We start from the raw sequence: 26,777 nt of genomic DNA on the forward strand, positions 1-26,777 counted from the left end.
TTGCTAGAAAAATTGCAGAAAAATCTTATTTCTTCGTATAGCAAACACTGAACTTACAATTTACAATTTAATTATTAACCATTCATAGAGGGATAACATCATAGCTAGGAATCCTGGGTGGTTCATATCACCAGATAATCAGTTAACGGTACTTATTGAATAACAATATTATAACACATGTCGAAGGGAAAACCACAGGGCTTATATGAGGGAGGTTTCAATTGCCACGAAGATAAAACTGTATGCGTTCCTTCAACCATTAGCTTTTAGGTGTTACATTTAATGGTGTTATTATAAATCAAAAATTATTTTTCAATTCCAACCTAATGCTAGCTCAGGTTAATCTCCTTTAACTGTCCTTTTCCATGAGTAAACCTTTTGTAGCGACATCATTTCGATCCGGTTTTACGACTACGTTTAGTAAAAAAGGCGAATCCTCAACATTGTGGAGCTAGGTTTGATTGTTTTTTTTTTCAGTTTTGATCCTTTACCGGAACAGAGTGAAATCGTTTCTAGCCTCGTCTCAGTTGTCTTGGTTTTATCCAAGTTAGTACCACAAAGTGAGTAAATAGCTTTATACCTTTATCTAGTGCTGGCGAAGAAAGGCGATTTTTTATGATTTCAAACATTTCAATTAAATTCCTATCAAATAATTGCTTACCCCGTTAGGGAAAATTTGGGCAGCGATCTAAGAGTACTACTACTACTACTATTACTAGTGCCTATACGTCCTCCTGGCGTTTAGGGCAGTTACAAAGGAAAGCCACTCTTATCTGTTCCGGGCCATCTTTTGAATGGTCCTCCAGGAGTGATGTAGGGTCTTCAGTTCTGCCTCCACCGTTCTGCGCCTGGTGTTCTTCGGCCGTCCTCGTTTTCGTTTCCCCTCAGGTGTCCAGTGGAGAGCCGTGCGGATGATGTTGTCCTGCTCCCGCCGCATAACATGTCCGATCCATCTCCATACAATCCATGGGGAAAACACCAAGAGATTGAAAATATTCTCTAGGAAAACACCAAATAGCTCGTCATCGTGATTAAAATTTGTCCCAGTTGAAGGTAGGATAAGAAAGCATTTTCCGATAACTTTGCGCCCAACAGAACTAGTTTCAAGGTTCTATGCTAATCTGTGTATTTGGGGTTGGTTTGGGTACTCGAATAATTATAAACTTCTTTCATCAAATTCGACAGAAACAATTTGCTTCAAACATTTTCCAAGTACACGTACATGAGAAACTACTTCAAAAATGAGAATTTTATGAATGGAAATTAAAATTGGGAAGATTTTCGGATAAAAAGTTGTTGGGGCACGACTTAAGGCGTCTGAGATGGGATCTATGATTGGTCGTAGAATATATTATAATGGAGCCGTAAGAGCCGTGATTAACTGTAACCTCTAAACATCACTCAGTCTGGAAGCTTGCAGAGGCGATTATGAGGAAACATCTCCTCCTCGTCAATGGTTATCACCACAAGTCGTGATACTGTCCTTGTAAACATGATGTAGTTACTAATCAGCTTATCGTTGAACCAGGAAATGGCGACAACCACTCGCCATTCATGTGAATGAGCGTTGTGTCCAAAATCCAGTACTACCTTATTTTCTTCCCTGTTGCTTACATCACAAACTGGAATCCTCTTTTGGGCCATCAGACGAGACAAGTTTTCTTTGGGAAAGAACGAAGTGAAAAGAACAGCGACGTGATGTAAGCCACTTTTCGACCACTTTTTAACTTCATCCTCTATGACATTCGCAATGGAATCAAAATCAAGATTCTTGAACGATGAAACAGGTGGTCCACAAACGTGATGGCCAAGGTAGTTTGAAACATCGTATCTTTTTGTAAAAGAAACCCATAGTTCCTTTGCTTCTTGTTCAATATGATCAAATTCAGGTTGGTTTAATCTCTGTACTAATTTAAGAAGGGAATTCTTCACGAATGCTTGAACAAAGTTGTAAATCTCGAAAGTAGATCGCAGTATCGTTTTCATACAAGAAGAGTGATAAACGCCAAACGTTTTGCAAAGCTCTCGCGCTTGAGTCTGAATTTCTGTTGCGCCAGACAGCCCTCCTGTTTCATCCCGAGAAACGACGCTTTCATTCCTTTGCATATAATCATATGCAACCCAACAGTAACAATCTTGATCTGTGATTCGGGTCAGAAGTTTCTCCAACAGGTTCATCGTGTCTGGAATCTCGGCTTCAAAGATTTGCATTTCATCAACAAAGAAGTGAAATTCTCTTAGATCACTTCCGGAACCATTTTGAGCGTCGCTCGTGGAATAGCCTCCGTTATTGCTCGAAAAATCACAGCCGGGATCACTTTTAACATTGCTTACCTGATCACCATCGAAATCTCTTCTTTGGAGAAGCTTGGATAACTCAAGAGGGGAGCAAATAGTCACTCTACTGGAAATGTTGTCTTCTATATTGTCGTCGAAAAACTCTTTGTAAAGGTTAGTCAAAGAAGAGGGTACCACGATCATTACCTTTTCTTCTTTCCTTTTAACGCACTCTAAAGCTTTGAACTGAAGCAGAATTGTTTTTCCACAGCCAGATGCACCGTTGAAGAACTGTTTCCGTGGTCCATTCCAAATACGTAACTGCTCGAGGTTCAGAAACGTAAACTTCGTTGATAAGATGTTTCGCTCTGGTCGATCAGCACTTTTCACAACCACTTCCGGCCCGTCCCCATCCTGCTTGGTATACTTTTTATGGCTATTTCGGAGAAATTCCTGTTCGTCAATCTTCTCATAGACATCAGACAGAATTTCGGAGCTTACTTTGCATTTCAGGCGGACTAAAATGGCTATTAACCTTTGAAGTTGTTGCTTTTCGTTGTTGTCAAATTCTCTTGAATCAAAGTTATTTTGCCACCAGCTGGCGAAACCGCCCTCAGAATGCCGAGTATCGATTTCTCGAAGACTGATATACTCTTGATTTCCTCGACCAGGGTCACTTACGTTTGGCATGGCAATCACTTTCTTGACAGGGATAGAAATTTCCTGACTATGATCAGCATGCAAAAGAGCACGAATTATTTTCTCGCCAGCTTGAAGCTGTTTTCGTGCCTTCCCTTGATGTGACTTTGAAAACTTCTTTGTTGATTTAACTTCGATAAGAATGACACCAATATTACGATGCACAATCACAAAGTCGCTTTCTTCGTCAAATTTTATTTTCTCCAGATCAGTCTGACGATTAAGCGGCACCGTTTGGCGAATAATATTTTCGATGAACTCAGCATATTTTACTTTCGGTAGAACGAACATCGGTTGGTTTGTTGCTTTCCCAAACTTTTCCAACACGTAGAACAATTGGAGTTCGGCGCTATCTCCTTCGATATTCACTTTCTCGATGTCAGCGAGAGGAATTGCTCCCGAAGCCTCTCCAGTTGGAGCGATGTATTCGAAAGGAAATGCTGGTGGACACATGACAGTCTCATGATCCATGGTGTTAACATAGTCCGGGTAAATTCTGCTGAAGTGGTCTTCACAAACTTTTAACAAGTCAGAAGAATACTTTCCAGCGGGCTCTTTGACTACCACAGGATGATCCATCGGGCGAAGTTTCTGAATGCCTTACTTACCCCACACGAAGAGTACAACGCTGGAAAGAAATAAAGCGATCACATTTAGAAACTTCCGTTTTCGCAGAATTTTCCGTTTCAATTTCGCTCGGGGACACTCCCTTCTTTTTCTAGCAATCATCAATCATTTATATAGTATTACAAGGTGAACACGGAAACTCCAATCATGTAAGGGACATGATATTTGAATTATATATCATGAAACAAGAAACAACAATGCGATAAGCAATTCGCGAAAGCAAAGTGACCTAATTAACCTTTTACATTCTATCATCAATTTCCACATCATTCTCCATACGCATTTCTCTACGCATTTCCTTCAGTACTACAAGAAAAAGTGGTTAAACCATCTGGACCAAAGTCTCTTAGGCTGACGACCATTCCTTTTATTCTCGTGATCTTAGTGAGTCAGTGGTTCATCATTATTACTATGAGGTCTATAAGGAGAAATTAGTTGCTGGTAACTCTTAGGGCGTAAGGGAAACTTCGATGAAATGCTTGATCATTACCCAGCACATTACTATTCGCTGAGCCCAATTTGTTACAAATGAATACGTACTTGACAGAATTTTCTCAACCATCCTATCAGATGAACCAGAGAGTAAAAAAACGAGGACACATGGAAACAGCTAATATTGTACCTCCATAGAGGGAGGATTCTCTTTGAGACAGTTTGCATAATGAATTTTGTATGAAGTAAGTGCATTCGTCGTCACACGCCGTCACGTGAGTTGTCTTGCGCAGTTTTTGCAGTGAGCTTTCGATTTGGGAGGAAAGATGTCTGAGGAGAAGAAAGTGAGGCAAGTATTTAACCAAAACGTGATCCACTTTAGCTAGATGTCTTAATTGATGAAGCGAGGATTTTATTTCGAAGGTAGCTCTGCGTATCTTTACTATCTTATCTGTTGCTTGTGCGCGCTGTCTGTTGTCGATCAATCGTTACGGTCCACTTCCTTTTTAAGCAGTCTTTAGAGCAACGTTTGAGATACTTTGAGGATATAGCGACGAAAAAAGGACGTCCTTAGTCAACTGTACATTGCACGAATCAAGCAATCGATAGTATTGAGCTTGTCTTTGCCTGTAGTCAACAAGAACCTGGGCTGGAACAGACTCGAGACGTGAAGCTCTACCGCTTCCGCTTTCGAATTTCCATCTAATTGGTTTTTTAATACGCTTTCCTTTTTGAATATATTCTTAGTTATTGAATATTTGTTGTTAGGCTTTTACAGACAGGCCTTCCCAGGCTAACATTACCAATCCGCGAGCGAGGGAAACTGTTATTGCGTAAATCCGAAAATTGAATTTTATCTTCAGTCTGTAGGACTTCCGCTTTCTCTTCCATGTAAACTTTATATTTGCCGTTGTTTTACTGCAGCCTTTGAAAGATAAAAAGAGCTTCTTTATATAGAGGATTATCCATTATTTAAAGCGCATCTATCCAACTTATTTTGGAATGGAAGGTTATAATAAGGGTTGGATGTCATCTGACAAGGATGACGAAAACTTCCTTACCAATTTAATTGCTATTCCCCTCCGCACGATATTAACTGATGTGTTTGTGTTTCAAACTAGGCGCAATTTTTACAATTTCCATTAAGCTTCAAGTTTCATTTGCAAATTTATTTAAGGTTGCTCCAAAGACATGGAATTTATTTAGATCTACCATTTTTAAATACTGGCCTTTTGTTCTTGGAAAAAGCCTTGTCCATTAGGTTTTTGGCAGACATCCCATATATTTTGTTAATTGTTGATAGAACTGTTTCTATTATTTCTACTGAAAGCCGCTGCCTACCAGAACAAAACAAGGTTCCATTTGTGTTTTATTTTATGATTAATTATTAACCACTGAAGTAACAAAAATCATTTGAAAGGTACAGATTATCTTATCATAGCTTGATTATGGGTGTAGTTCAAACGACAACACACACAGTAAACTTCCACAATAACAACAGCTTTCTCGAGAGTTCATGGGCTGAGACGAAAATGACGATTGGTTTATGAAGTCTCACGACCTATCGTCACAAAAGGACTGTAAATGCATGATCTGAATAAGGAATATTTCGCATAATATGCTCTCTGAATCAGCTAATTTGCATTGAATTCATGCCAAAATTACATCCCCTTCAGGAAAAAAACAAGCATATCATGCTACAAGATGCAGAGCAACTATGAGGAAACGTCTTGTCCTCGTCTATGGTTATCACTGCCCTTATGAATTAAACATGATGTAATTACCAGCCAGCTCATCTTAGTGAGTGATTCATCATTATTACTATTAGGCCTTTAAGAATAAATTAAGATGCTGGTAACTCTAAGGGAGTTAGGGAAGCTTCGATAAAATGCTTGATCAGAACCCAGCGTATAACTTCTCGGTGGATCCAATTTGCTACAAATAAGTACGTTCTTGACAGAATTTTCTTGACCGTCGTATCAGATGAGTTAGAGAGTCAAGGAAGAGGAAACATGGAAGCAGCTGATATTGATTCTCTATGGCGAGAGGATTCTATTTGAGACAGTTTGCATCATGAATTTTGCATGAAGTAAGTACATTTGTCATCACGCCCACTCGCGTGAGTTGTCTTGCGCAGTTTTTGCACTGAGCTTTCGGTTTGGAAGGAAAGATGTCCGAGGTGAAGAAAATGAGGCAAGTATTTAACCAAAAATGATCCCTTTTAGCTAGATGTCTTGTTGAAGCGAAGATTTTACTTCGAAGGTTGTTTTGCGTGATTTTTACCACCTCATTTGTTGCTCGTTCCCGCTGTCTGTTGACGATCAGCGTTTCACTTCCTTTTCAAGCAATTTTTAGAGTAACTTTGAGAAAGTTTAAGGACAAAGCGACGAAAAAAGTACGTGTTTCGACTGATTTGCCTTGTTAGTATCAAGCAATCGATAGTATTAAGCTTGTCTTTGCCTGCAGTTAACAAGAGGCCTGAGCTGAACAGACTCGAGACTTGAAGCTCTACCCTTTCGCTTTCGAATTTCCATTTCATTTGTTTTCATCATGTTTTCCTTTCTGAATATATTCATAGATATTGAATATTTGTTGTTAAGCTTTTATAGACAGGCCTTTCCAGGCTGACATTACCTTAGTGTCTGCGAGAAAGGGAAATTGTCATTGCGTAAATACGAAGATTGAGGATGAAGATCATCTGTATTTTTTAATTCATTCTTTCATAGGGCTTCCACTTTCTCTTCCATATGTACCTTATATTTCCGATTGTTTTACTACAGTCTTTGAAAGATCGAAAGAGCGTCTTTATATATTTATATAGGAATATTCGTTATTTAAAGCGCATTTATCCATTACATCTTAGAATGGAACGTTATAGTAAGGGTGGGATTTCATCTAACAAAGATGAAGGAAACTTCTTTACGAAAACCAATCTCATTACTATTCCCCTTTGTATGGTATAACATGATGTGTTTGTGTTTCAAACTACTGGGTGCAACTTTTACAATTTGCAGTAAGCTTTAAGTTTCAATAAACGAACTGCTAATAATTGGAGTCTTGTGTTGCACAAATATTGTTGGGATTGCCACGGGGCAAATATTGCAAATTGTTCGAATTAGATGTAAGGCGAAAGGTTGTTTCGACGTCCAAATAAGTTTGGAGAAAGATCAATGCTTTTTTGTCGCAGTTTTATGATAAATTGATTCAAATACTGTTAATAAGAGTGTTGTGTAAGTTTTCGTCAGAATTACCAACAAATACGATAAATTTCTTTCCTTGTGTAAGCTCTATTGTGAAATCGTCATCGCGTAATGGTCTAGACATATTACAAAATCAGCCAAAATCGCTACGAAATAACTCATGTAAGTCCTTTCAGTTGTGTTTACTTGTGTACAATCTGTGTTTTTACTCCCTAACGTATTAAATATACAAAGTACCGCATCTGAAAATATACTTCCTGAAAGGAGAAGACGTCGTTGTCAGCGGAAACAACGTTACTCAAGGGGAAACATCGAACTCGTTCGCTGAGGAAAACAAAAGCTCGTTTGCTTCCTTGAATTCATTGGAATAAACTCCTATGGCGTAAGGGAAGCTTCGATGAAATGCTTGATCATTACCCAGTTCGTTACTTCTCGCTGAATCCAATTTGCTACAAATGAACACGACTTGACAGAATTTTCTCGACCGTTCTATGAGAGGAACCAGTGTCAAAATAGAGGACACATGGAAACAGCTAATACTGATCCTTTAGAGAGGAAGGATTCTATTTGAGACAGTTTGCATTATGAATTTTGCATGAAGTAGTAAGTGCGTTCCTCATTACGCGCACTCACGTGGGTTGTCCTGCGCAGTTTTTGCAGCGAGCTTTCGGTTTGGGAGGAAAGATGTCTGAGGAGAAGCAAATGAGGCAAGTATTTAACCAAAACATGATCCATTTTCGCTAGATGTCTTATTGAAGCGAGCATTTTTCTTCAATGGTAGCTCTGCGTGTCGTTATTACCTCATCTGTTGCTTGTGCGCGCTGTCTAATGTTGATTGATCAATCATTACGGTTCACTTCCTTTTCGAGCAATCTTTAGAGTAACTTTTGAGATATTTTGGAGACATAGCGACAAGAAATGTACGATTTTAGTCAACTGTGCCTTGCAAGAATCAAGAAATCGTTAGTATTGAGCTTGTCTTTGCCTGTGGTCAACAAGAGCCTGAGCTGAACAGACTCGATACGTAAAGCTCTATCCTTTCGCTTTCGAATTTCCATCTCATTTGTTTCATCATGTTTTCCTTTTTGAATATATTCATGGTTATTGAATATTTGTTGTAAGGTTTTTACAGAAAGGCCTTCTCAGGCTAACACTACCAATCCGTGAGCAAGGAAAATTGTTATTGCGTAAATAGGAAAATTCTTGTGTGGGACTTCCGCTTTCTTTTCAATATGTACTTTATATTTCCGATTATTTTACTGCAGTCTTTGAGAGATGGAAAGAACGTGTTTGGTGGGAGGAAATCCCGTTATTTAACGTGCATTTATCCATCTTATTTTGCAACGGAATGTTATAATAAGGGTTGGATGTTATCTGACAAAGATTACGGAACTTCGTTATCAATTTAATTGCTATTCCCTTCGCATGATATTAAATGATGTGTTTGTTTCAAACTATGTGTAATTTTTAAAACTTGTATTAAGCTTCCAGTTTCAATTGCAAATATATCAACCTTCTTAGCAAAGTTTGTTCCGAAGACATGGAATTTATTTAGATCTGTCATTTTTAAATAGTGGTACGTTGTTCTTGGAAAAATACCTTGTCCATTAGGTTTTTGGCAGACGTCCCATATTTTTGATAATTATTGAGAGAAGAACTATTTCTAGTACTTCTACTGAAAGCCAATGCCTACCTGAACAAGAAACAAGTTTCCATTTGTTTTTTACTTCATTTTTAAGTTGTAGCCATTAAAGTAACAAACATCATTTGAAAGGCCGGTTAGACTATCTCGTCACGGCTTGGTTATGGGTGTAGTTCAAACGACAACCCACAAAATGAACTTCCACATTCACAGACAACAGCTGTCTCGAGAGTTTAGGACTGGGACAAAATTAATTGGTTCATGAAGTCACATGACCTATCGTTACAAAACGATTGTAAATGCATGATCTGAATAAGTAGTATCTTGCATAATATGCTCTTTGAATTAGCTAATTTTCATTGAATTTGTGCCAAAATTAATATTACATCCCCTTCATGAAAAATAAGCATATCGTTTTACAAGATGCAGAGGTGCTCATGGAGAAACTTCTTCTATTTACTCCCTCACTCCGTAGTAAGCCCTTTTTAGCAATGAAAATGTTACAACAAGAAATGCAAAAAAAAAGATTTTATGGTTTAAAATGGTTATATTCATTCTTGTGACATTTAGGGATTCAAGACACTGATGAGGGCCCTACAGGTGGAAGAGGATCACCCTGATTACATCCATCCAAATAATTTTCAAGACCATGCAAGAGACTGGGGAAAGCTGTTTATGGAACTGTTCTACGATGATGACCTCACACCATACATTCATGGTATGAAAATACACCTCTATTAAGCACTTACAACTCCATGCAAAGAGCAAACCAACATTCATGATTGCTTATATAATAATTATAGTGGTTATGTACAAAATACCAAATCATACTAAACAAGTATTGAACCCAATAAAACCAATAACAGAAACAGGATATTTAACGGAAGAGCTAAGCTTAGATATTTAACCTTACTACTCAAGTTGCTTCTGTCACTATCCTAATCCAATTCGCTGTTAATAGCATAACCTTCAAAGTTGTGTTCACGAACATTCTAATTTCTTCAACAAGTGAGGTGTTCGTCTCAGCATTATAGTTATTTAGCGTGACCCAGCACAAACAGCAAGTGCGTTTGTAAATCTTTGCACACTGTCTTCACGAAACACAACATCTGTACATTTGTTGTTTACGAAGAGCGAGCACATGACAACAGAAGTTGTTGCACTCTCATCCCCAGTTTCCACAGTTTAAGCAAGGAATGCCTGTGACCATGACCCCCCAGAACGACTTGCAATTTAAGATTCTGGTTTTTCTATGGAAGCCCGAGTAAAATTTCCACTAGAGTTTCATTCTATCCAAGTTTGAGAATTTTGAGTTTTAAAATTTCCCTCCTCCAGCTGATATTTCCCTAACTATGTACTTATTTTAGAAATGCATGCAAATCACCATTCAAACAGAAATAGGTTGATAATCCAAAGATTATGAGGTAATTAGTTTATCATTTGTCCCCTCCTAAACTTACTTTGTATTTATATCTTTTGTCCCGTAGCATTTGTCTATCATGTCCCCCAGTTCCTCCAAATGCATGGCACATTGATAAACTTCAACTGCCAACCAGTGGAAAAAAAAAACCACTGGCAATCACAGACATTCCATAGAGGCTCTCAAAAGGGTGGAAAGAACTCAAAGTATACAGTACAAGTAAGTGTTAGGCAACAGATTGTTTTATTACAGGCCTTACACACAGCTCGTAAGAAGTTGATCATGAAGCATGCAGGAAATATTTAATTTGCACAGCTGTTATGTTCCATGTAGACAGATACAGAGAAATATATGAAATGAAAGTCATTCCTCAATCTGTAAAAATTTTTGCAGGTCATGGAACAAGAAACCCGGCAACTATTTGCCAGGTGCAATAAACTGAGGCGCAACAAGAGAGCTTACCACAGAGTATCAGAGAGTCCAGAAACTGAGGAAGACAGTTCCTCTGAAGACGAAGCCCTGCAGTGTCATCCAGAAGGGTCTGTTTCAATTTACCACCATGAAGAGGCAGAAGAGGGCTGAAGACCTGTGATATGTTGGAATACCAAGTTTCCAGAGTGAGTGGGGAACCTTAAAATATTCCCTCTGCAAGGGAGATGGAACTACACACTCACTAACCGACTAGAAATAGTTTTTTACCACAAGTTTGATCTTTTTACAGCAAAGGGGACATTTCCTCTTTGCTTCCTTCAGTCTTGTTGAACATTTAAATAAAACACTCTCGATTGATAAATATCTTATAACTCATCAACTTATAGGTTACAAAACAGTGCATGTATTTGTTTGTTAACTGTATTTTCTTGTTTCACATTGTAGGTCCGACAGCTACCATGGCAGCTATGTGTCCATAAAAGCAGTTCTTTTAGAGCTCCTGACAAAAAACGGCTCCTTTAGGAGCCACCAAATCTAATAAAAGTCATGACCAACAAGACTCAATAAAAAATTCAATGGTATTGAAACGAATTCCCTGGAGCTTCATAAATATCTAAGCTCATGATATTAACATGCTTTGAGCCAAAACAGGCCTGCATGACAAAAAGAACAAACTCTGCCCATGATTACAGAATTGTTCCAAGAGAATCTTGTTCAACTTTAATTTCCTCGGGGAACTTTATACGGCCATACATGAAAAGTAGACAACTTTTTATGAAAATAAAAAAATTAATAATTGTTACGGTATTTTCCAAACCGCCAGAAAGATATAACTCGTACAACTCAACTACTTTATTGACTGACGTAATAACTACGAAGCGATATCGACAACCAGTACAATAACTATCTTTTTCACTTAGCTACGGAGCGATATAAATACTAATACAATCAGTATCCTTATAACTTAGAGCCCTTTACAAATAATATCACTTAAATCTCAGTGTACTACCGCACAACTCACAGTTCTCTTGAAAATCTTTAACAAATTGTCGACGTCCGTAATTCTTTCTCTCACGTAGCCTTCCACGCGGCTTTCAATTCCAGTAAACAACTCTGTCCGGCTCTCGCTCCTCTGGGCTCTTCGCAACAGCAGTTATAGCTCACTAAAAGGCCTCTTTCTTTAAGCTAGCGTGACTCCTTATATATCTTTCAGAAAAGTTCTAGAATGTTCTAGAGATCTGTAATATTGCTATTTTTAGAAACATTACACTATGATTACATCATAACAAAAATATGCTGAGTCACGGTTCTAGAAGGTTCTCCTTAAAGTTCTCGCTTAGTCATCATGACTAAATGTTCTAGAAACTTCTTCGTTCTATTTTTAATAATTACGTAACGCAACGCACTCTAGAAAAATATGGGCGCTCTCCATAACATAATAAACGTACCTTTCTCAAGATTCGACGCTTCAAATTTAATAGCCTTCACTGTAGCAGAGAACCCGCCATATTCTTGAAAGCGTACGCAGACTAAATGTTGAATTACCGCTTACCAAAAAGTATAGTCGTTCACGAGAAGTCAATAATGATAATTCATTCGTGTGTACTGAAGGATTCACAGACCAAAGCAGAAAGAAATGTCAGCACCTGGGCAGGAACCAATTCGAACGGTAAGAGGGATGACTTTAAATAGTTCAGTTGCGCCGTATTTTTGTTGTAATAACTCGGATCGAATTATTTTTAACGCTTGCCAATCTTTCAAATTTTAGCTGACATTCAATGATGCCCCGGTCGCTGACTTTCTTGAAGAGCTAGGGTCGTACCTAGAGGGTCATCTCGCCCAATTAGATGTAGTAAGTATAAGTAATTTATATAGTAGGGGCTATGGATTTAAAGATAGTCATATAATAGATGATATATATACGTATTATATCGCGATGTTTGTTCAGGAAAAATGAATAACTTCGCCAAGAATAGGCGCGAAATATTCTCAGTTTTCGCGTCACGCAAGTAAAATATAAAATCACCGGCCACACATGGAGCATTTTGCAACTTACTCGAAAAAACTTGTCAATCAAAATACCAATGTTGCGGTCGACGTATGCACAGCTGCCTAACAGACATACAAGACTTAGTAAAATCGGTATATATATAGATATTAAAAAAAAAAAAAAAAAAAGCATTCAATTATTTGTACTCATTTTCAGGAGAGGCCGCCGGCAGATTACCTTGTTCGTTGGTAAGTTGTGTTTTCTGATGTTTTTAAAGCTGAAGTTTGCGAAGCTTGGTGCTTCATTTAAGTTCAATGTTGATTTTACAGGGATCGGATGGTGCTGCTCGCAGCCAGATTCGTAAGTGATCAGCCCACAATGCGGGATTTGCTGGAAAATGGTAAAATCATTTTCTTTTTAAGCTCGGCGAAAATAAGTCTTTAAAACACAAAATATCTCGTAATTTTGTGGCAACAATGTTTTACATCGACATGCTGCATTTTTTTAAATAAAAGACATACTTGTCTAAATATAAAATCACGAATTTACTGGTCTTCACTTCCGTAGGTTCGCAGACAAAGAGCGCCACTCCTAGTGAAAGAAGAGACGAGGAGAGTGAAAAAAGAAACAAGCCCGCAAGAAACTAATTTGATTTGCATTGGGCGAGTGTAAATTGAAATTTGGAGATTAAAAGTGTATAAGTTGAAGCTGTGTTTATTATAGTTGGTCAGTGACTTTTATATTATTTGGTGGCTCCTAAAGGAGCCGTTTTTTTTTACGGGACCTACCCAACGGTAAGTCACCGAACTGTACTCTTCTTATTGACGACTCTGGGTTTTGCCCAAGTTAGCCTTGTACGCTCCTTGGGCTTCTTCTGGGCTTCTTTATTCCGCTCTCGGTAGAATGAGACCTTCAGTAGAGTTGACCCGTAAACAATCCTCTGCACCACATCTTTACAAGCGACGGGTGCACCATTTCCGCCCTGACAATGCAAACACCTGGAATGATCATAAAATACTTTCCTTCGCTCTAATAGAGCTAACTCAACAGGCTTGCCGGGCTGCAACCGACAAGTAGTTGAAGTTTTGAAAGTATTTAATGACCATCCAGCAGGCATTATCGTGTCAAGCTCGTGAACAGGCACTGAAAATTTAGTCGCTCGCAAAAGATTTGGTGCTGAAGGTAGCCCACTGAACAACTCTCTGAAAGTCTCGGGATCCATCGGCATAGTTGCGGAGACACGTCTCACGATGCTTGTTGACGGTGGTTTCTTCATCTTCAACTTTTCGGCGATAAGAACGCTCAAGGTCTGAAGCAAGCCAGGGTTACCTTGGTTTCGAGTGCGAAACACTTTCCTCAGGTACTCGTTCGTGTCCTCGGCGTCCACCCAAGAGTCGTACTTTCTCCCATAACCGCGCCAGCGGACAAGAAACTGAACACGATTATCGGCATCTGCGCGTTTGTCAAGTACTTTGGAGACTTCGTAAAACTTACTCATAGTGTTAGCGTTACGCTCATTCGCAAACTGTAGAAAGCGATTTCTGACTCCGGATAGGGTTTGCGAGCCTTTTTATGCTATTGTTGAACTTTAGAAGAATAGCCTTAATTAGTCTGCTCGCTTGCCGCCTCCCTCTATTTATAAACGTTGCTTGAGTGTGACTACAACAGGTCACTACAATAATAGGTAGAGAAAAACGCTCTCTTTTTAACTTTTGTAGTCGCATGGCAGGTTTTAAATGGCGTTAACGAAAATGAGGGAAGGGGAAAAAGCGGAGGGATAAAGCCTTGTTTCACTGTTAGAGTGCTAAGTTTTGAGCGAAAGACGAAGGAAAAGTGAGGTCACTTATACGCAAAAAGGTGTGAAGTCACACTTTCTTTGTTCCCTTTCGGTTTGCGGACGTGTTTTCTTTTATCTTCATAGCGCTGAAGAATCTAAACTGCCGGCACGCACGCAGTTAATTAATAGCGGTAATTTTTAGGATCATTTTCTTACTGTCCGCCCTCCATGTATCTTAAGCTGGCGCCAAATTTTTTACTCATATTGCGCGTTATAAAATGGAGTTAAGGAAAATGAGCGAAAGGGAAAAGCGGAGGATTTCAACTTTCTTTCACTGTTAGAGTTCTTAGCATGATTACGCGCCAACTTAACAGACACTTCTGATTCGACTGTGAACTAGCGGTTTTTTATTCAAATACAAATGACTTCCAAGTTTGATTGCTAAAGCGCCACTACTCTTCTCAGTAGACTGCTACACCCACGAATTTTTTTGCCGCCTTGAGCTCTAGAGTAACGTTTTTAAATGAACATCACGTAATACGTCAAAGTCAAGTGCATTTCAATGTACTACGGGTTTGATTTCACAACATTACTTTTAAAGCGGTAAAAAAATTCGTTGGGCTCAGCGGTCCACTGGGAAGAGTAGTATCGTGGCCAGAAACATTCTCGGCCCAATAGCCGTTTTCGCTTCTCTTAGCCGGCTCAGGCTAGGAGAAGCGAAATGGGCTTTGGGCACGAGAATGGGCCCGAAAAAGATCAAATGACTTGTATAAGTTGTATTTAGCCTAGGAGAGTTTGAATTCAGGAAGAAACTGCAGTTGTAATGGTTCCCGAGTGTCCGAATAGTTTCAATCAACTTTCAGAGTCGCTTTATTAAAGCTATTATGCGTTGTTTTTCGCTTACTTATCGTCCAGACCTCGCTCTTCTTGACGCAAACTTCCCCATCCCACCCCTTTTAGATGTGTCTAGGCTGCAACAATCATTACCACAACCTCCCCCACAAAGGCTGTGTTTGTAACACTAATCGCTTCCGAAGAAATTTAAATTTCGCGCTCGGTGAGCTGGCTACGCGTCGGTGATTACTAACCTTTGTCTTGCGAACAAAAAAACCCTTTTCCTTCAAACAATAGATAAGGACATATAAGGAGCGAAAGCTTGACTTATTGTCCAGCCAAAATCCTAACCAAAAGTTTGATACGTGGTTATCGCCACAAGTCGTGATACTGCCCCTATTAATTAAACATGATGTAATTACCAGCCAGCTTATCTTAGTGAGTGATTCATCATTATTATTATGAGGTCTTTAAAGAGAAATTGGATGCTGGTAATTATATAACTCTTAGGGAGTTAGGGAAGCTTCGATAAAATGCTTGATCATTACCCAGGTATAACTTCTCGGCGGATCCAATTTGCTACAAATAAGTACGTTCTTGACAGAATTTTCCTGACCGTCGTATCAGATGAGTTAGAGAGTCAAGGAGGAGGACACATGGAAACAGCTGATATTGATTCTCTATGACGGGAGGATTCTATTTGAGACAGTTTGCATCATGAATTTTGCATGAAGTAAGTGCATTTGTCATCACGCGCTCTCGCGTGAGTTGTCTTGCGCAGTTTTTGCAGGGAGCTTTCGGTTTGGAAGGAAAGATGTCCGAGGTGAAGAAAATGAGGCAAGTATTTAACCAAAAATGATCCCTTTTAGCTAGATGTCTTATTGAAGCGAAGATTTTACTTCGAAGGTTGTTTTACGCGATTTTTACCACCTCATTTGTTGCTCGTGCCTGCTGCCTGTTGACGATCACCGTTTCACTTCCTTTTCAAACAATCTTTAGAGTAGCTTTGAGAAAGTTTAAGGACAAAGCGACGAAAAAATTACGTCTTTCGACTAATGTGCCTTGTTAGAATCAAGCGATCGATAATATTGAGCTTGTCTTTGTCCGGCTGCAGTTAAGTGAAGCTCTACCTGCTCTACCTTTTCGCTTTTGAATTTCCATCTCATTTGTTTTCATCGTGTTTTCCTTTTCCGAATATATTCATAGATATTGAATACTTGTTGTTTGGCTTTTACAGAATAACCTTCCCAGGCTGACATTACCAATCTGCGAGAAAGGGAAATTGTTTTTTATTTTTATTTATTACAAAATCACTCCACAAGAATACACAAACAATTAGTATTAATTACAATTATGGTTAATAAAAACCATAAACGGAAATATTGTGGATAAGGAGACGACCAAAAGCGCTGACGCACCTGCCCCCTCTAGTTAAAAACATTTAATATAGCAAAACTATATAGTTATATAAAAATAGATGCCCTAATTATCTTTATCCTTAATAAAACTTAAAACATTCTTTTTAAAAGTTTCAATACTATCTGATTCTCTAATGTGATTAGGTAAGCTATTCCATTCACCAACGATACGGTTAAAAAAACTATATTTGAGACCGTTAGTTCTGCTAAAATTTGGGACAAGGTCCTGTGTGTCATTTTTCCTCTAATTATAAGCCATGCTTCTGTCCTTACAAAATATGAGCTTGTTGGAAATGTCTATGTCATAATGGCCATTAATTACATTGAACAAAAACGTAACATCCCCAATGAAACTCCTATCAGATAATAGCAACAATTTCAATTTAGATAGTCTAGTACCATAATCATCATCAGACCTAGTGATCCATCTGGTAGCTCTTCGCTGAACAGCCTCCAATTTGTCAATGTTGCGTTTAGTTATTGCTTAACTACAAAAATTGAAGATGAAGATCATTCTGGATTTTGAATTCATTCTTTCGTAGGACTTTCGCTTTCTCTTTCATTTGTACTTTATATTTCAAATTGTTTTACTACAACCTTTGAGAGATCGAAACATTGTCTTTATTTAGAGGAATATTCGTTACTTAAAGCGCATTTATCATTTCAATTTGGAATGGAATGTTATAGTAAGGGTGGGATGTCATCTTACAAAGATGAAGGAAACTTCTTTATAAATACCAATCTAATTACTATTCCCCTTTGTGTGGTATAAGATTATGTGTTTGTGTTTCAAACTACTCGATGCAATTTTTACAATTTGCAGCAATCTTGTTTCAATGAATGAGCTGCCAAAAATCGCATCCTTGTGTAGGCACAAATATTTTTGGGATCGCCACGGGGCAAATAGTGCAAATTGCTCGAAGTACATATAAGGCGAAAAGTTCAGTGTTTCGACGTCCAAAAAATTATTTTGGAGAGAGATCAACGCTTTTTCGCTGCAGTTTTATGAGTAAATGGATTAAAATACTGTTGATGAGAGGGTAATGTAAGTTTTTGTCAGAATCATGACTACCACGAAATATGTAATAAAATATACCGAGAAACTTCTCTCCTTGTTTAAGCTCTATTGTGAAATCGTCTTCGCGTAAAGTTGCGAGACATAGTACAAAGTCAGCTGGAATCACTACGAAATGTAACATCTAAATCCTTTCAGGTGTATTTATGTCTGTAAAGTCTGTGTTCTTACCTGTTAACGAAAATATACAAATTACGGCGTCTGAAAATATACCACTTCAAAGGAGAGAGGACGTCGTTGTCAGTGGAGATGGAAATTATTGTTACCGAGCTGTTGCTCTTTGAAAGGATGAAATAAGCGATGGGAATTATGAGGAAATCCCTTAGTCAAGTGACAGTTTGAGAAAAATCCAAAGGTTTTTCGAACCCCTTGGAGGAGGGCTTGTCAGGAAATGCAACTTGAGATCACGAAAACTCCGGCAGAAACTGTGGACATATTCAGTGGTGCATCACTCCTGAAGCGACCCATTTGTACCAACTCAACGTCGCAGAAGAGAGGCGGTTCAGTTTCGAACAGATTATCAACGCTGATTTATCCTCATCGATCACAACAAATCAGCAATGTACGAGTTTAATCACTTTAATATATCACGATAAAGTTTAATGCTCAAACAAACCATTTCAATCCCCTGCCGCCTCAATTTTGGTGGCTTTTCTAGAGCTCAGTCTGGCCTTACGTCTAACGAAGAAGTCGATAGGTCACTCTTGGCTGTTCTTCTCATTTGCTTCTAACGAAGGGTCATTCGCATATAACGAACGGGTTATACGAAATCGCTCTATTGAGTTATTTCTTGGCGATTTATGGTTAACTTTTCTGAAGAACGCGATTTCAATTTCACAATGAACCTTAATTAAGCATGGAGAAAAGTTTATCGGTAGATTTATTACATATTTTATAGTTATTCAAACAACTACTTACGCTTCCCCTGTATCAATATTATTCGAATCCATTTTTAACACTGAAACAGATGGTCCACAAAAATGATGGTCAAGGCAGTTTGAAACATCGTATCTTTTGCTAAAAGAAACCCACTTTTCTTTTGTTTCGTGTTCAATATGATCACATCGAGGCTAGGTAAGATTAATCTCCGTAATAATCCAAGAAGGGACTTCTCCACGAACACTTTAACAAAGTTGAAAGCCTCGAAGGTGGATCGCATTATCGTTTTCATGTAAAGAAGATGTAAAACGTTGAGTTTTGCGAAGGTCTCGCACTTTAATTTAGTCTGAATTTCTGCTGCGCTGGACAACCCTCCTGTTTCAATCCGAGAAACGACGCCTTCAACAATTATCATCTGAGAAAAACAGAAGCTCCTTTACTTCCATCTTTTTTTTTACCACAATTGGCATTGATGTCTCACTCTAAACGGCCAATTTTCCGTTGTCTATAAAAGTACAGACAACGCTGCTCACGTAAATGTGTTACACAATGGTCAGGTACTGAAAGAATCCTTTTATTTGACATCCATATTGTGGTGAAAAACAAATCGACAGTGACTTAGCAGGGCCTGTACTCTTATCGACAGCGATATATTCGTCATCACATCACCCCTGTGATGTGGAATATCGCTGTCGATAAGGGTACAGACCAACTGTCGATTGTAAATTGCAATTTTTGTGTGATATCATGAAACAAAGACCAATTATGCGAGAAGTCATTCAAAAGCTAAGTGACATAATTAACCTTTTACGCACTAACATCAGTATGCATATTCTCCCTACTCTTTTCTATATATTTCCTTTGGTACTGACGGGGAGAATTGGTTAAATCAGGAGCCATTCACTCCTGGTTAAACAGTTCAATTAAAGGAGTCTCTTATGTTGGCTATCATTCCCTTATTCCCGTGATCTTAGTGAATGATTCAGCAGTGCTACTGGTCACTTAAGGCTTAAGGGAACCTTGAAATGCGTAAACATTATCCGGAGCATTATTTCTTGCCGATCCAATCTGCCTCAAAAGGGAGGCATTGGAGTTTGCGGTTTTGCGGTTTTGGCTATTTTTTAGATCGGTTTTTGTGCCAAGAAACGTCGGTTTTTCGGTTTTGCTGTTCATTGCGTTTTGCGGATTTTCCGTTTTCAGCATTTGGTTTTCGGTTTTCGTCAAAAAAATTGACGGGTACTTGGATTTGGTATCCGATATCGATGTGCTTTGTCGGTATTTCATATTAGGCTTAGATAGATAGATAGATAGATAGATAGAAACTTTATTTAAGTGTCAGGAAAATAAGCTAGCCGAGGGGCAAGCCCTCTATTAATATGGGGACACCTACAATTAATAGAATAAAATAATTACTAAGTCCAATCCATTGAACTAAATACAATAGTTAGCTAAAATACTAGATGCTCAATGCAAAAATACTAAAATTATTATTATAAAATATTATTATTATTATTATTATTATTTCCGATGAGACATCAACTATTACACAGATAACATCCTCTGCATCCATCATCAACAATAGATGTCAAATCTCTATTACGCATTCGGTTTCTAAAATCACGGAATGATTCACATGTTTTATCACTTTTGTCCAGCTTACTCCACAGAATAATTCTGGCTTCTCTTCGATCTGAGCAGCAGTTATACGCCTCTGCTGATATCTTATAGCCGTGAAACCTATGTTGCTCCACTTGTAACCACAGTAACAGATCGATTAGGATTTTGACAACTGAGTTGTGCAAATTTATCGGTTTAGACGGTTTTGCATGCGGTTCTCGGTTTGATCGATTGCGGTTTCTAATAGATTCCAGTGCCCCCCTCCTTCAAATGAATCGTACCCTACCTTTCGTTACGGTGGCCAATTTACGGTGGCCAATTTACGGTGGCCAATTTGCGGTGGCCAATTTACGGTGGCCAATTTACGGTGGCCAATTTACGGTGGCCAATTTACCATTTCAACTTTGTTGATATATCCAAATTATTTCGTTGAGACAGTTTACATCATGCATTTTACATGAAGTAGTAAGTGCATTCGTAATCGCGTGCGCTCACTCACGTGAGTTGTTTAGCGCAATTTCTGCAGTGCATTTGGTTCGGGAGGCAAGATGTCCGATGAGAAGAAAATGAGGCAAGTATCTTACCAAAAACTGGTCCATTTTTAGCTAGATGTTTTATTGAAGCGAGGATTTTACCTCGAAGGTCGCTTTTCGAGTTTTTTACCACCGTATCTGTCGCTCGTGCGTGCCCTCTGTTGGCAAATATCAACCATTAGTTACGTTTCACGTCCTTTTCAAGCAATCTTTTGAACAACTTTGAGATAGTTTGAGGACAAAGCGATGAAAAAAAGTATGTCTTTAGTCAAATTTTCCTTGTAAGAATCAAGCAATCGATAGTATTGAGTTTGTCTTTGCCTGCAGTTAACATGAGCTTGATCTGAACTGACTCGAGACGTGAAGCCCCACCTTTAATTTGACATTCGAATTTCCATCTTATTTGTTTTTCGTTATGTTTTCCTTTTTGAATATATTCATAGATATTGCATATTTGTTTTTAGGTTTTAACAGAGTAGGGGAAATTTTTATTGCGTAAATACTGCAGCCTTTGAGAGATGGAAAGGGCGTGTGTAGCTGGAGGAATATCCGCTATTTAATACCTATTATCCATCCTATTTTGGAATGGAATGTTATGATAAGGGTGGGATGTCATCAGACAATGATGACGGAAGCTTCTTTACGAATCTAATTACTATTCCCCTCCGCATGATATTAGATATTAGTTTGTGTTTCAAACTAGGTGCAATTTTTACAATTTGCTTTGAGCTTCAAGTTGCAATTGCAAGTGAGTTTACCTTGTTTGCAAAGGTTGTTCCAAAGAGATGGAATTTAATTAGATTTGTCAGTTTTAACAACCTGAAACCTTGCTCACTAGGTTGTTGACAAAGGTCCCATAATTTTGTTCATTAGTGATAGTAATCACTTAAGTAACAAAAATCATTGGAAAGTAGATTATCCTGTCATGGCTTGGTTCTGGGTGTGGTTCAAATGACAACCCATGCAGTAAACTTCCACAATAACAACAGCTGTCTCAAGAGATCATGGGTTGAGATGAAATTTATTGGTTCATGAAGTCACAGGATCCATCGTCACAAAATAATTATGAATGCATGATCTGAGAAGGAATGTCTTCTATAACATGCTCTCTGAATTAGCTATTTGCATTGAATTTGTGCCATGATTATTTCCCCTTGTGACAAAACAAGCATATCATGTAACAAGATAATAAGAGGAAGACAGATATCTGTGGAGTAAATCGGTAGAGATTATATTGACTATCAAGAGAGTCTTGGCTAAGTATCAGCTAACTGTCAACTGACTTTTGCTTATGTATCGACTGACACATGGGTGGAGTATTGACCAACTCTTGACAGATATATCAGTTAAGAGTACCTAAGTAAAACATGATCAAGAAAACTTAACTATTACTGATATAGGTATAATTTTACAGAAAAAGATATATATCTTGGGTCCCTGCTACTCTAAATGAATTACCATATAAAAACCTAAACATTTCACTTAACTTCTGGTATAAACTGAGACTGTTTTTGCATGTTCAGCAAAAGTTGTTGCATATTTCCATGAGTCCTGTACTTGATGTTTTTTACTGTTGGTGCCTTTTGTGTTCATGATCTAGCACTTCTGAAAAAAAGTGGAACTTTGTCTAGTTGATCGCTTGCTTGTTTTATATGGTTAAAATCCTTTATCCATTCAAAACTTATCAAACCAGTTTGATTTTGGTTTCCTTTGACACTGGGTATAAAAACAATGTTAGAGAAAGAAAATTAAGAGAATTAGAAATTTTAAACTGCAAATAAAGCAGTATGTAACTTTTTTAATAAATCAAGAGACATCATATTGTATTACAGTTACCAGTAAACCAGTTAAATGAGGTTCTCTGCAAATTTGATATTAAAATCAGTAACATCCTTGTTGTGTCTGTATCTCTATAGGCTCCCATGTCCCATTATTCCTGTCAATGGTCCAAATCAAGGTACATTTGATTACTATGTCCTTGTGTGTGAAGATCTTAAATGGGATATCCCAGCTTGGGATTTTCTGAAGACACCAATTTTGGAAGCAGCAAAGGTATGAATCCATCTGTAGAGTGCTTGTAACATTCCTTGTTAATTATTATGAAGTTATTGACTCGGCAGGAGGGCCTGATAGACAAATACAATATTTGGCTTGAACAAAATAAAATTAAGATCAGTGCAATCCCTGATTACTTTTGACACTCTCTTTGAAGATTGATTTTACTACAAAATTACCTCACTTACTGTTTGAAAAAAAATTTTGTAGGTTGATAAAGCTGTCGGAGTTGAGACATTGGTGTTTTCCTGTGCTCAAGACTTGCCAGTGGTAAGTTTGTTGAAATTTTCAATAAGGTGCCTGGAGCTTATGAACAATATAATTATTTGTAGAGCTGTACTCTGGTAATTTTAATGGCCCACATGGCAAGCCATAGTCATTTTCAGTTAAGGGGGGTTTCTCAAGGTCCAGAGGCTTTTTTTACCTTTCTTCCCCAAGAGTTTCAGAATGTTTGGCTCCATGAAAAGTCCACTCTTGCTCCAAGTGGCTTAACATCTAAAGGGCCATGGTTTCTCACACAACTCACAATAAATTATTTATTACTAAGTTATTTGAATAATTACCTCTTCCAAGGTCTATGCCCCAACAGGCCCTGTTAATAGGGATTATGATGATGTAAGACGATACTATGATGCTGCAGTAAATGGAATTAAAAGGTGAGGTAGTATGTACAACATTTTATTACACGACTCGGGCAGTCACAGCGCCAATAACTAAAATCAACCAATCAAAATGCTCTATTGCCAGTCAATATTCTCTCAGTATTAGACGGGCACTGTCCTGAATGGTCCCGAATGATACCGCACTTGTGTCTCTTTGAACTTCAGTCGTATAATAAATCTCTTATTAACCAAGCTTGCTCGGGACCATACTGGAAGAATATCGGCACTCTGTCTTTTTTGTACAGACCTCGCTGCGCTCGGTCCATACTGTCAAGACCTCGGGTGGATATTCTCTCAGTACAGCCCTTGCGCTTGGTTAAGATATATTTCTATGTTCTAAAGAGTAGTTACATTTTAATTAACTTTGAGTGAAAATGTGGGCCAGAAATATGCAAACTATTTTATTTTCTGTGGTAGAAAAAGGCTCAGGCCCATTGGTTGTGCTTGGCTGATATGAGATTGGCACAAATTTAAGCAAGCTCAGCTTAAATTGTTACACTATGGATAAATTATATGTTTTTAAATTCTTTTCCAAAGGGCTCTAAAGGGTGGAAGCAGATGCCCACTTCTGGTGACCATTTCTAAAGACACATTCCCAAATGCATGGTCTGTTTCACTACTTGGAGCTCTTCATGCCCTCTACGTGGTAAGAATCACATTATTTTTAGACATATACTACATAAGGGCTAGGTTTGTAGTTTGAGGTGTGGTCAAATGACACCCACAGATGTTTTGAATTCACTTGTACTGAAAGAGTAACAGACAGGAAACATTTCATGGGTGGGGATGTATTGAATTTGCCTTTGTTTTAACCCAAAATTAAAAATCCAGATTTTAATCCAGCTGACTAATTGTAGATTTTATTTAGGATTTGAAGAGTTATATTTTAATTAGTTCCCATTGTGCTTTGGGAGACTAAGTGTCTTTAGTGGGCATTTCCTTTACCATGGTTGAACCTCTCCACAATGCCATCTTTGGGACAGACTGAAGTGGGTGTTGTACAGGGGTACAGGTCTAATGAAACACTTTTTGTTCTTTTTAAGGGTAGTACATTTTTACTTAATATAAAATGTGCTTAGTAAAGCAATATTAGAGTTTGTAACATAATGAAAATAATTTTCAACAAGAAAGGGAAAATTGATGGTCAGAAAAAAAGCCTCACCAAAACAAAACAAGGTACAGTGGGTCTACAACAGTCTCTAGAAGGTTTGCTTTTAATATTCCAGATATAATTATGGGTTGTCCTTTAATGAACTGATTTGGATATATCAACAAAGTTGAAATGGTAAATTGGCCACTGTAATGATTACAAAAGCTGATGTTTTGAGCGTTAGCCCTTTGTCGGAGCGGAGGGCTAACGCTCGAAATGTCAGCTTTTGTAATCGTTACAGTGGCCAATTTACCATGATTTCAACTTTGTTGATATATCCAAATTATTTCGTTACCCCCACCGATGCAACCCCAGTTTCTTTCGAAACTATCATCCTTTATTCTTTAATGAACTGAATTATCTGTCTGAGGGAGTTGTCATGTAATTTCATAATCTTTTCAATGTTCCAATATTAATGCGAGTGAAGAATTTACTGAACAAGGGTCCTTAAGAGCTCTTACAGACAATTCTGATTTTCTTGTTTAGCCAATTGAACTAAGAGAAGCTTTCCCAGACAAGGAACAGAAAGTTGATCACCTTGGAGTGGTACTGTTTGGTGAAGTGAGTTGAGTCAAATAAAATTACTCTTAGATTAATATTATTGCCTTTAAAAAAGCCTTTGATGCTTTCAAAGATCAGTGTCTGGAGATAATCTTTTGGTTAATGCTTTTGAAAGTAATCTTAGAATGAAGTCAGTAGCAGAGTTTAGGAAGGCAGGTTATTTTCAGGAGTTTGGTGCAAGCCAAGAAGTAATAGCAGAGAAAGCTCAGAAATTCCTAGGAATGAAAATATTGATGAACAATGCAGTAACAGAGTAGAGAATATCAACACTGGTTATGTATCCAAGCGACAATCATATAAACAGCCTCCAACAGATACTTTCAAGTCAGGGCCTTAAAGAGTTTTCCCAAACCAAGATTTGTTTTTCTTAGCTCAGCAAAGTTTTTTTATTTCTATGGGAAACAGCATACAGTATTCCATGCAACATGAAATGATGTAATTTAGTGCATGTGTATTTTAATTGCTGGGTAATTCAACAAAGAAGTTACTGTTAGCGTATCATATTATTTGATCACTCTGTCTATCTTTAGGGTTGCAATGTGAATTATATCAAAGCAATAGAGTCTGGAAGGTATGCTTGAAAATATGTATTGTAAATGTGACAATCAAAACATACTGGAGAATACAAAGTCTGTAGTTTTGTACTGTATAGTGACTTTAGGCTCCAGCCATGTCTCTCCGAGTTACTGCTCTGAACCTTTACTTCAAGTCATACCTCCACATCCTCTTTTTCACACTAAAGGAGGGATGTTTCATTGCAAACTCAGAACCTTTCTTGTCTTCAATTAGTTGTTACAAGTCAAAATTGAACCATAACCAGACATCAGACACAGCAAACCATCCTTTTAAGTTTTCTGAGGCTATTGTCTCAGTGAAGTATCTGCAACAGTCCTCAATGGGAATCCTCTTAAAAGTGTTATCAAAATGACTACACTGTGCCTTCAAAAATGAAAGGGAGAAGTGTGAATGGAATTTCAACACAAGGTGGTTTGTATTGTAGGTATGTGTGTCAAGACATTGGTGGATCAGATCCTGAGAGGATGGCTGCCCCTCGAGTGGAAGAATACATTCGTGAACTATTCCAAGGTTCTCCTGTTAAAGTAAGATTCATTATTTTAATCTATCCCATTTACACTTTTTCCATAATTATTGTAGTGATGTTAAAGTTAAATTTTAGTTGTGTTGTTTCAATTTTTTTGGTCTTGATTGATTAATTGTTGCCAACCTATACAGTAACTTTCACCATGTAACCCCCACATGTCTGAGTGACCAGCATCTAATTTCTCCCTACAATATCACCTCTGAATCGCACATGAAGGGCACAAGAATAAGGGAAATGATCACAAACTTAAAAGAAGTCCATGGTTGTTATTAAACAGATTCTCTTTGTCAGAATCATTGGAGACGTGTAGAGAACAGTATGGAGAACTTGGGTACTGATGTTAGCCTGTAAAGGATTAAGGCTCAACTTAAGCAGCAGCACATGTTAGGTCCTCT

At 38.0% G+C, this 26,777-nt stretch overlaps 3 protein-coding genes and 1 long non-coding RNA gene across 7 annotated transcripts in view; 3 read left to right on the top strand and 1 right to left on the bottom strand.

Annotated features, from left to right (window-relative positions):
- On the bottom strand, positions 1-11,860 carry LOC111342838 (uncharacterized). The gene is made up of 2 exons (XM_088750781.1): positions 11,751-11,860; positions 1-3,604 (listed from the first exon to the last, which is right to left on the bottom strand). The coding sequence occupies exon 2, from the start codon at positions 3,553-3,555 to the stop codon at positions 1,402-1,404; it is 2,154 nt and encodes a 717-aa protein (XP_088606907.1). The 5' UTR covers positions 3,556-3,604; positions 11,751-11,860; the 3' UTR covers positions 1-1,401.
- LOC148742103 (uncharacterized) lies at positions 4,273-11,320 on the top strand. Of its 2 annotated transcripts, none has more exons than XM_088750830.1 (5): positions 4,273-4,384; positions 9,448-9,595; positions 10,365-10,516; positions 10,691-10,914; positions 11,174-11,320. In XM_088750830.1, the coding sequence occupies exons 2-4, from the start codon at positions 9,463-9,465 to the stop codon at positions 10,877-10,879; spliced, it is 474 nt and encodes a 157-aa protein (XP_088606956.1). In that variant the 5' UTR covers positions 4,273-4,384; positions 9,448-9,462; the 3' UTR covers positions 10,880-10,914; positions 11,174-11,320. The 2 variants fall into 2 exon arrangements, with proteins under 2 accessions (XP_088606956.1, XP_088606950.1); XM_088750824.1 differs by lacking the exon at positions 4,273-4,384 and adding an exon at positions 6,072-6,228.
- Positions 7,830-26,777, top strand: part of LOC111342842 (putative aminopeptidase W07G4.4) — a 26,830-nt gene continuing 7,882 nt past the window's right edge. The window contains exons 1-8 of one of the 3 annotated variants that reach the window (XM_088750793.1): positions 7,830-7,942; positions 22,769-22,904; positions 23,118-23,177; positions 23,481-23,563; positions 24,107-24,215; positions 25,206-25,280; positions 25,811-25,851; positions 26,281-26,380. In XM_088750793.1, the coding sequence (XP_088606919.1) occupies positions 7,920-7,942; positions 22,769-22,904; positions 23,118-23,177; positions 23,481-23,563; positions 24,107-24,215; positions 25,206-25,280; positions 25,811-25,851; positions 26,281-26,380 (627 nt within the window). In that variant the 5' untranslated portion in view covers positions 7,830-7,919. Of the gene's footprint in view, positions 7,943-16,077; positions 16,168-20,733; positions 20,891-22,768; positions 22,905-23,117; positions 23,178-23,480; positions 23,564-24,106; positions 24,216-25,205; positions 25,281-25,810; positions 25,852-26,280; positions 26,381-26,777 lie in introns of those variants that run through there. The other 2 variants (XM_088750787.1, XM_088750782.1) reach the window with 2 other exon arrangements.
- LOC148742104 (uncharacterized) lies at positions 12,159-13,426 on the top strand. The gene is made up of 5 exons (XR_015997256.1): positions 12,159-12,398; positions 12,498-12,581; positions 12,936-12,967; positions 13,049-13,119; positions 13,287-13,426. It is a non-coding gene; the product is annotated as an uncharacterized LOC148742104 (long non-coding RNA).

The sequence above is a fragment of the Stylophora pistillata genome, chromosome 1 (genome assembly GCF_964205215.1).
Source record: "Stylophora pistillata chromosome 1, jaStyPist1.2, whole genome shotgun sequence".
Classification (NCBI taxonomy): Eukaryota; Metazoa; Cnidaria; class Anthozoa; order Scleractinia; family Pocilloporidae; genus Stylophora; species Stylophora pistillata.

Bases quoted from the DNA above. Each gene is read 5' to 3' on its own strand.
- LOC148742103 (XM_088750830.1), top strand. From the start codon at position 9,463: ATGAGGGCCCTACAGGTGGAAGAGGATCACCCTGATTACATCCATCCA. The intron at 9,596-10,364 runs GTATGAAAATAC...TTTGTCCCGTAG, and splicing joins CCTCACACCATACATTCATG to CATTTGTCTATCATGTCCCC. The intron at 10,517-10,690 runs GTAAGTGTTAGG...AAATTTTTGCAG, and splicing joins ACTCAAAGTATACAGTACAA to GTCATGGAACAAGAAACCCG.
- LOC111342838 (XM_088750781.1), bottom strand. From the start codon at position 3,555: ATGGATCATCCTGTGGTAGTCAAAGAGCCCGCTGGAAAGTATTCTTCT.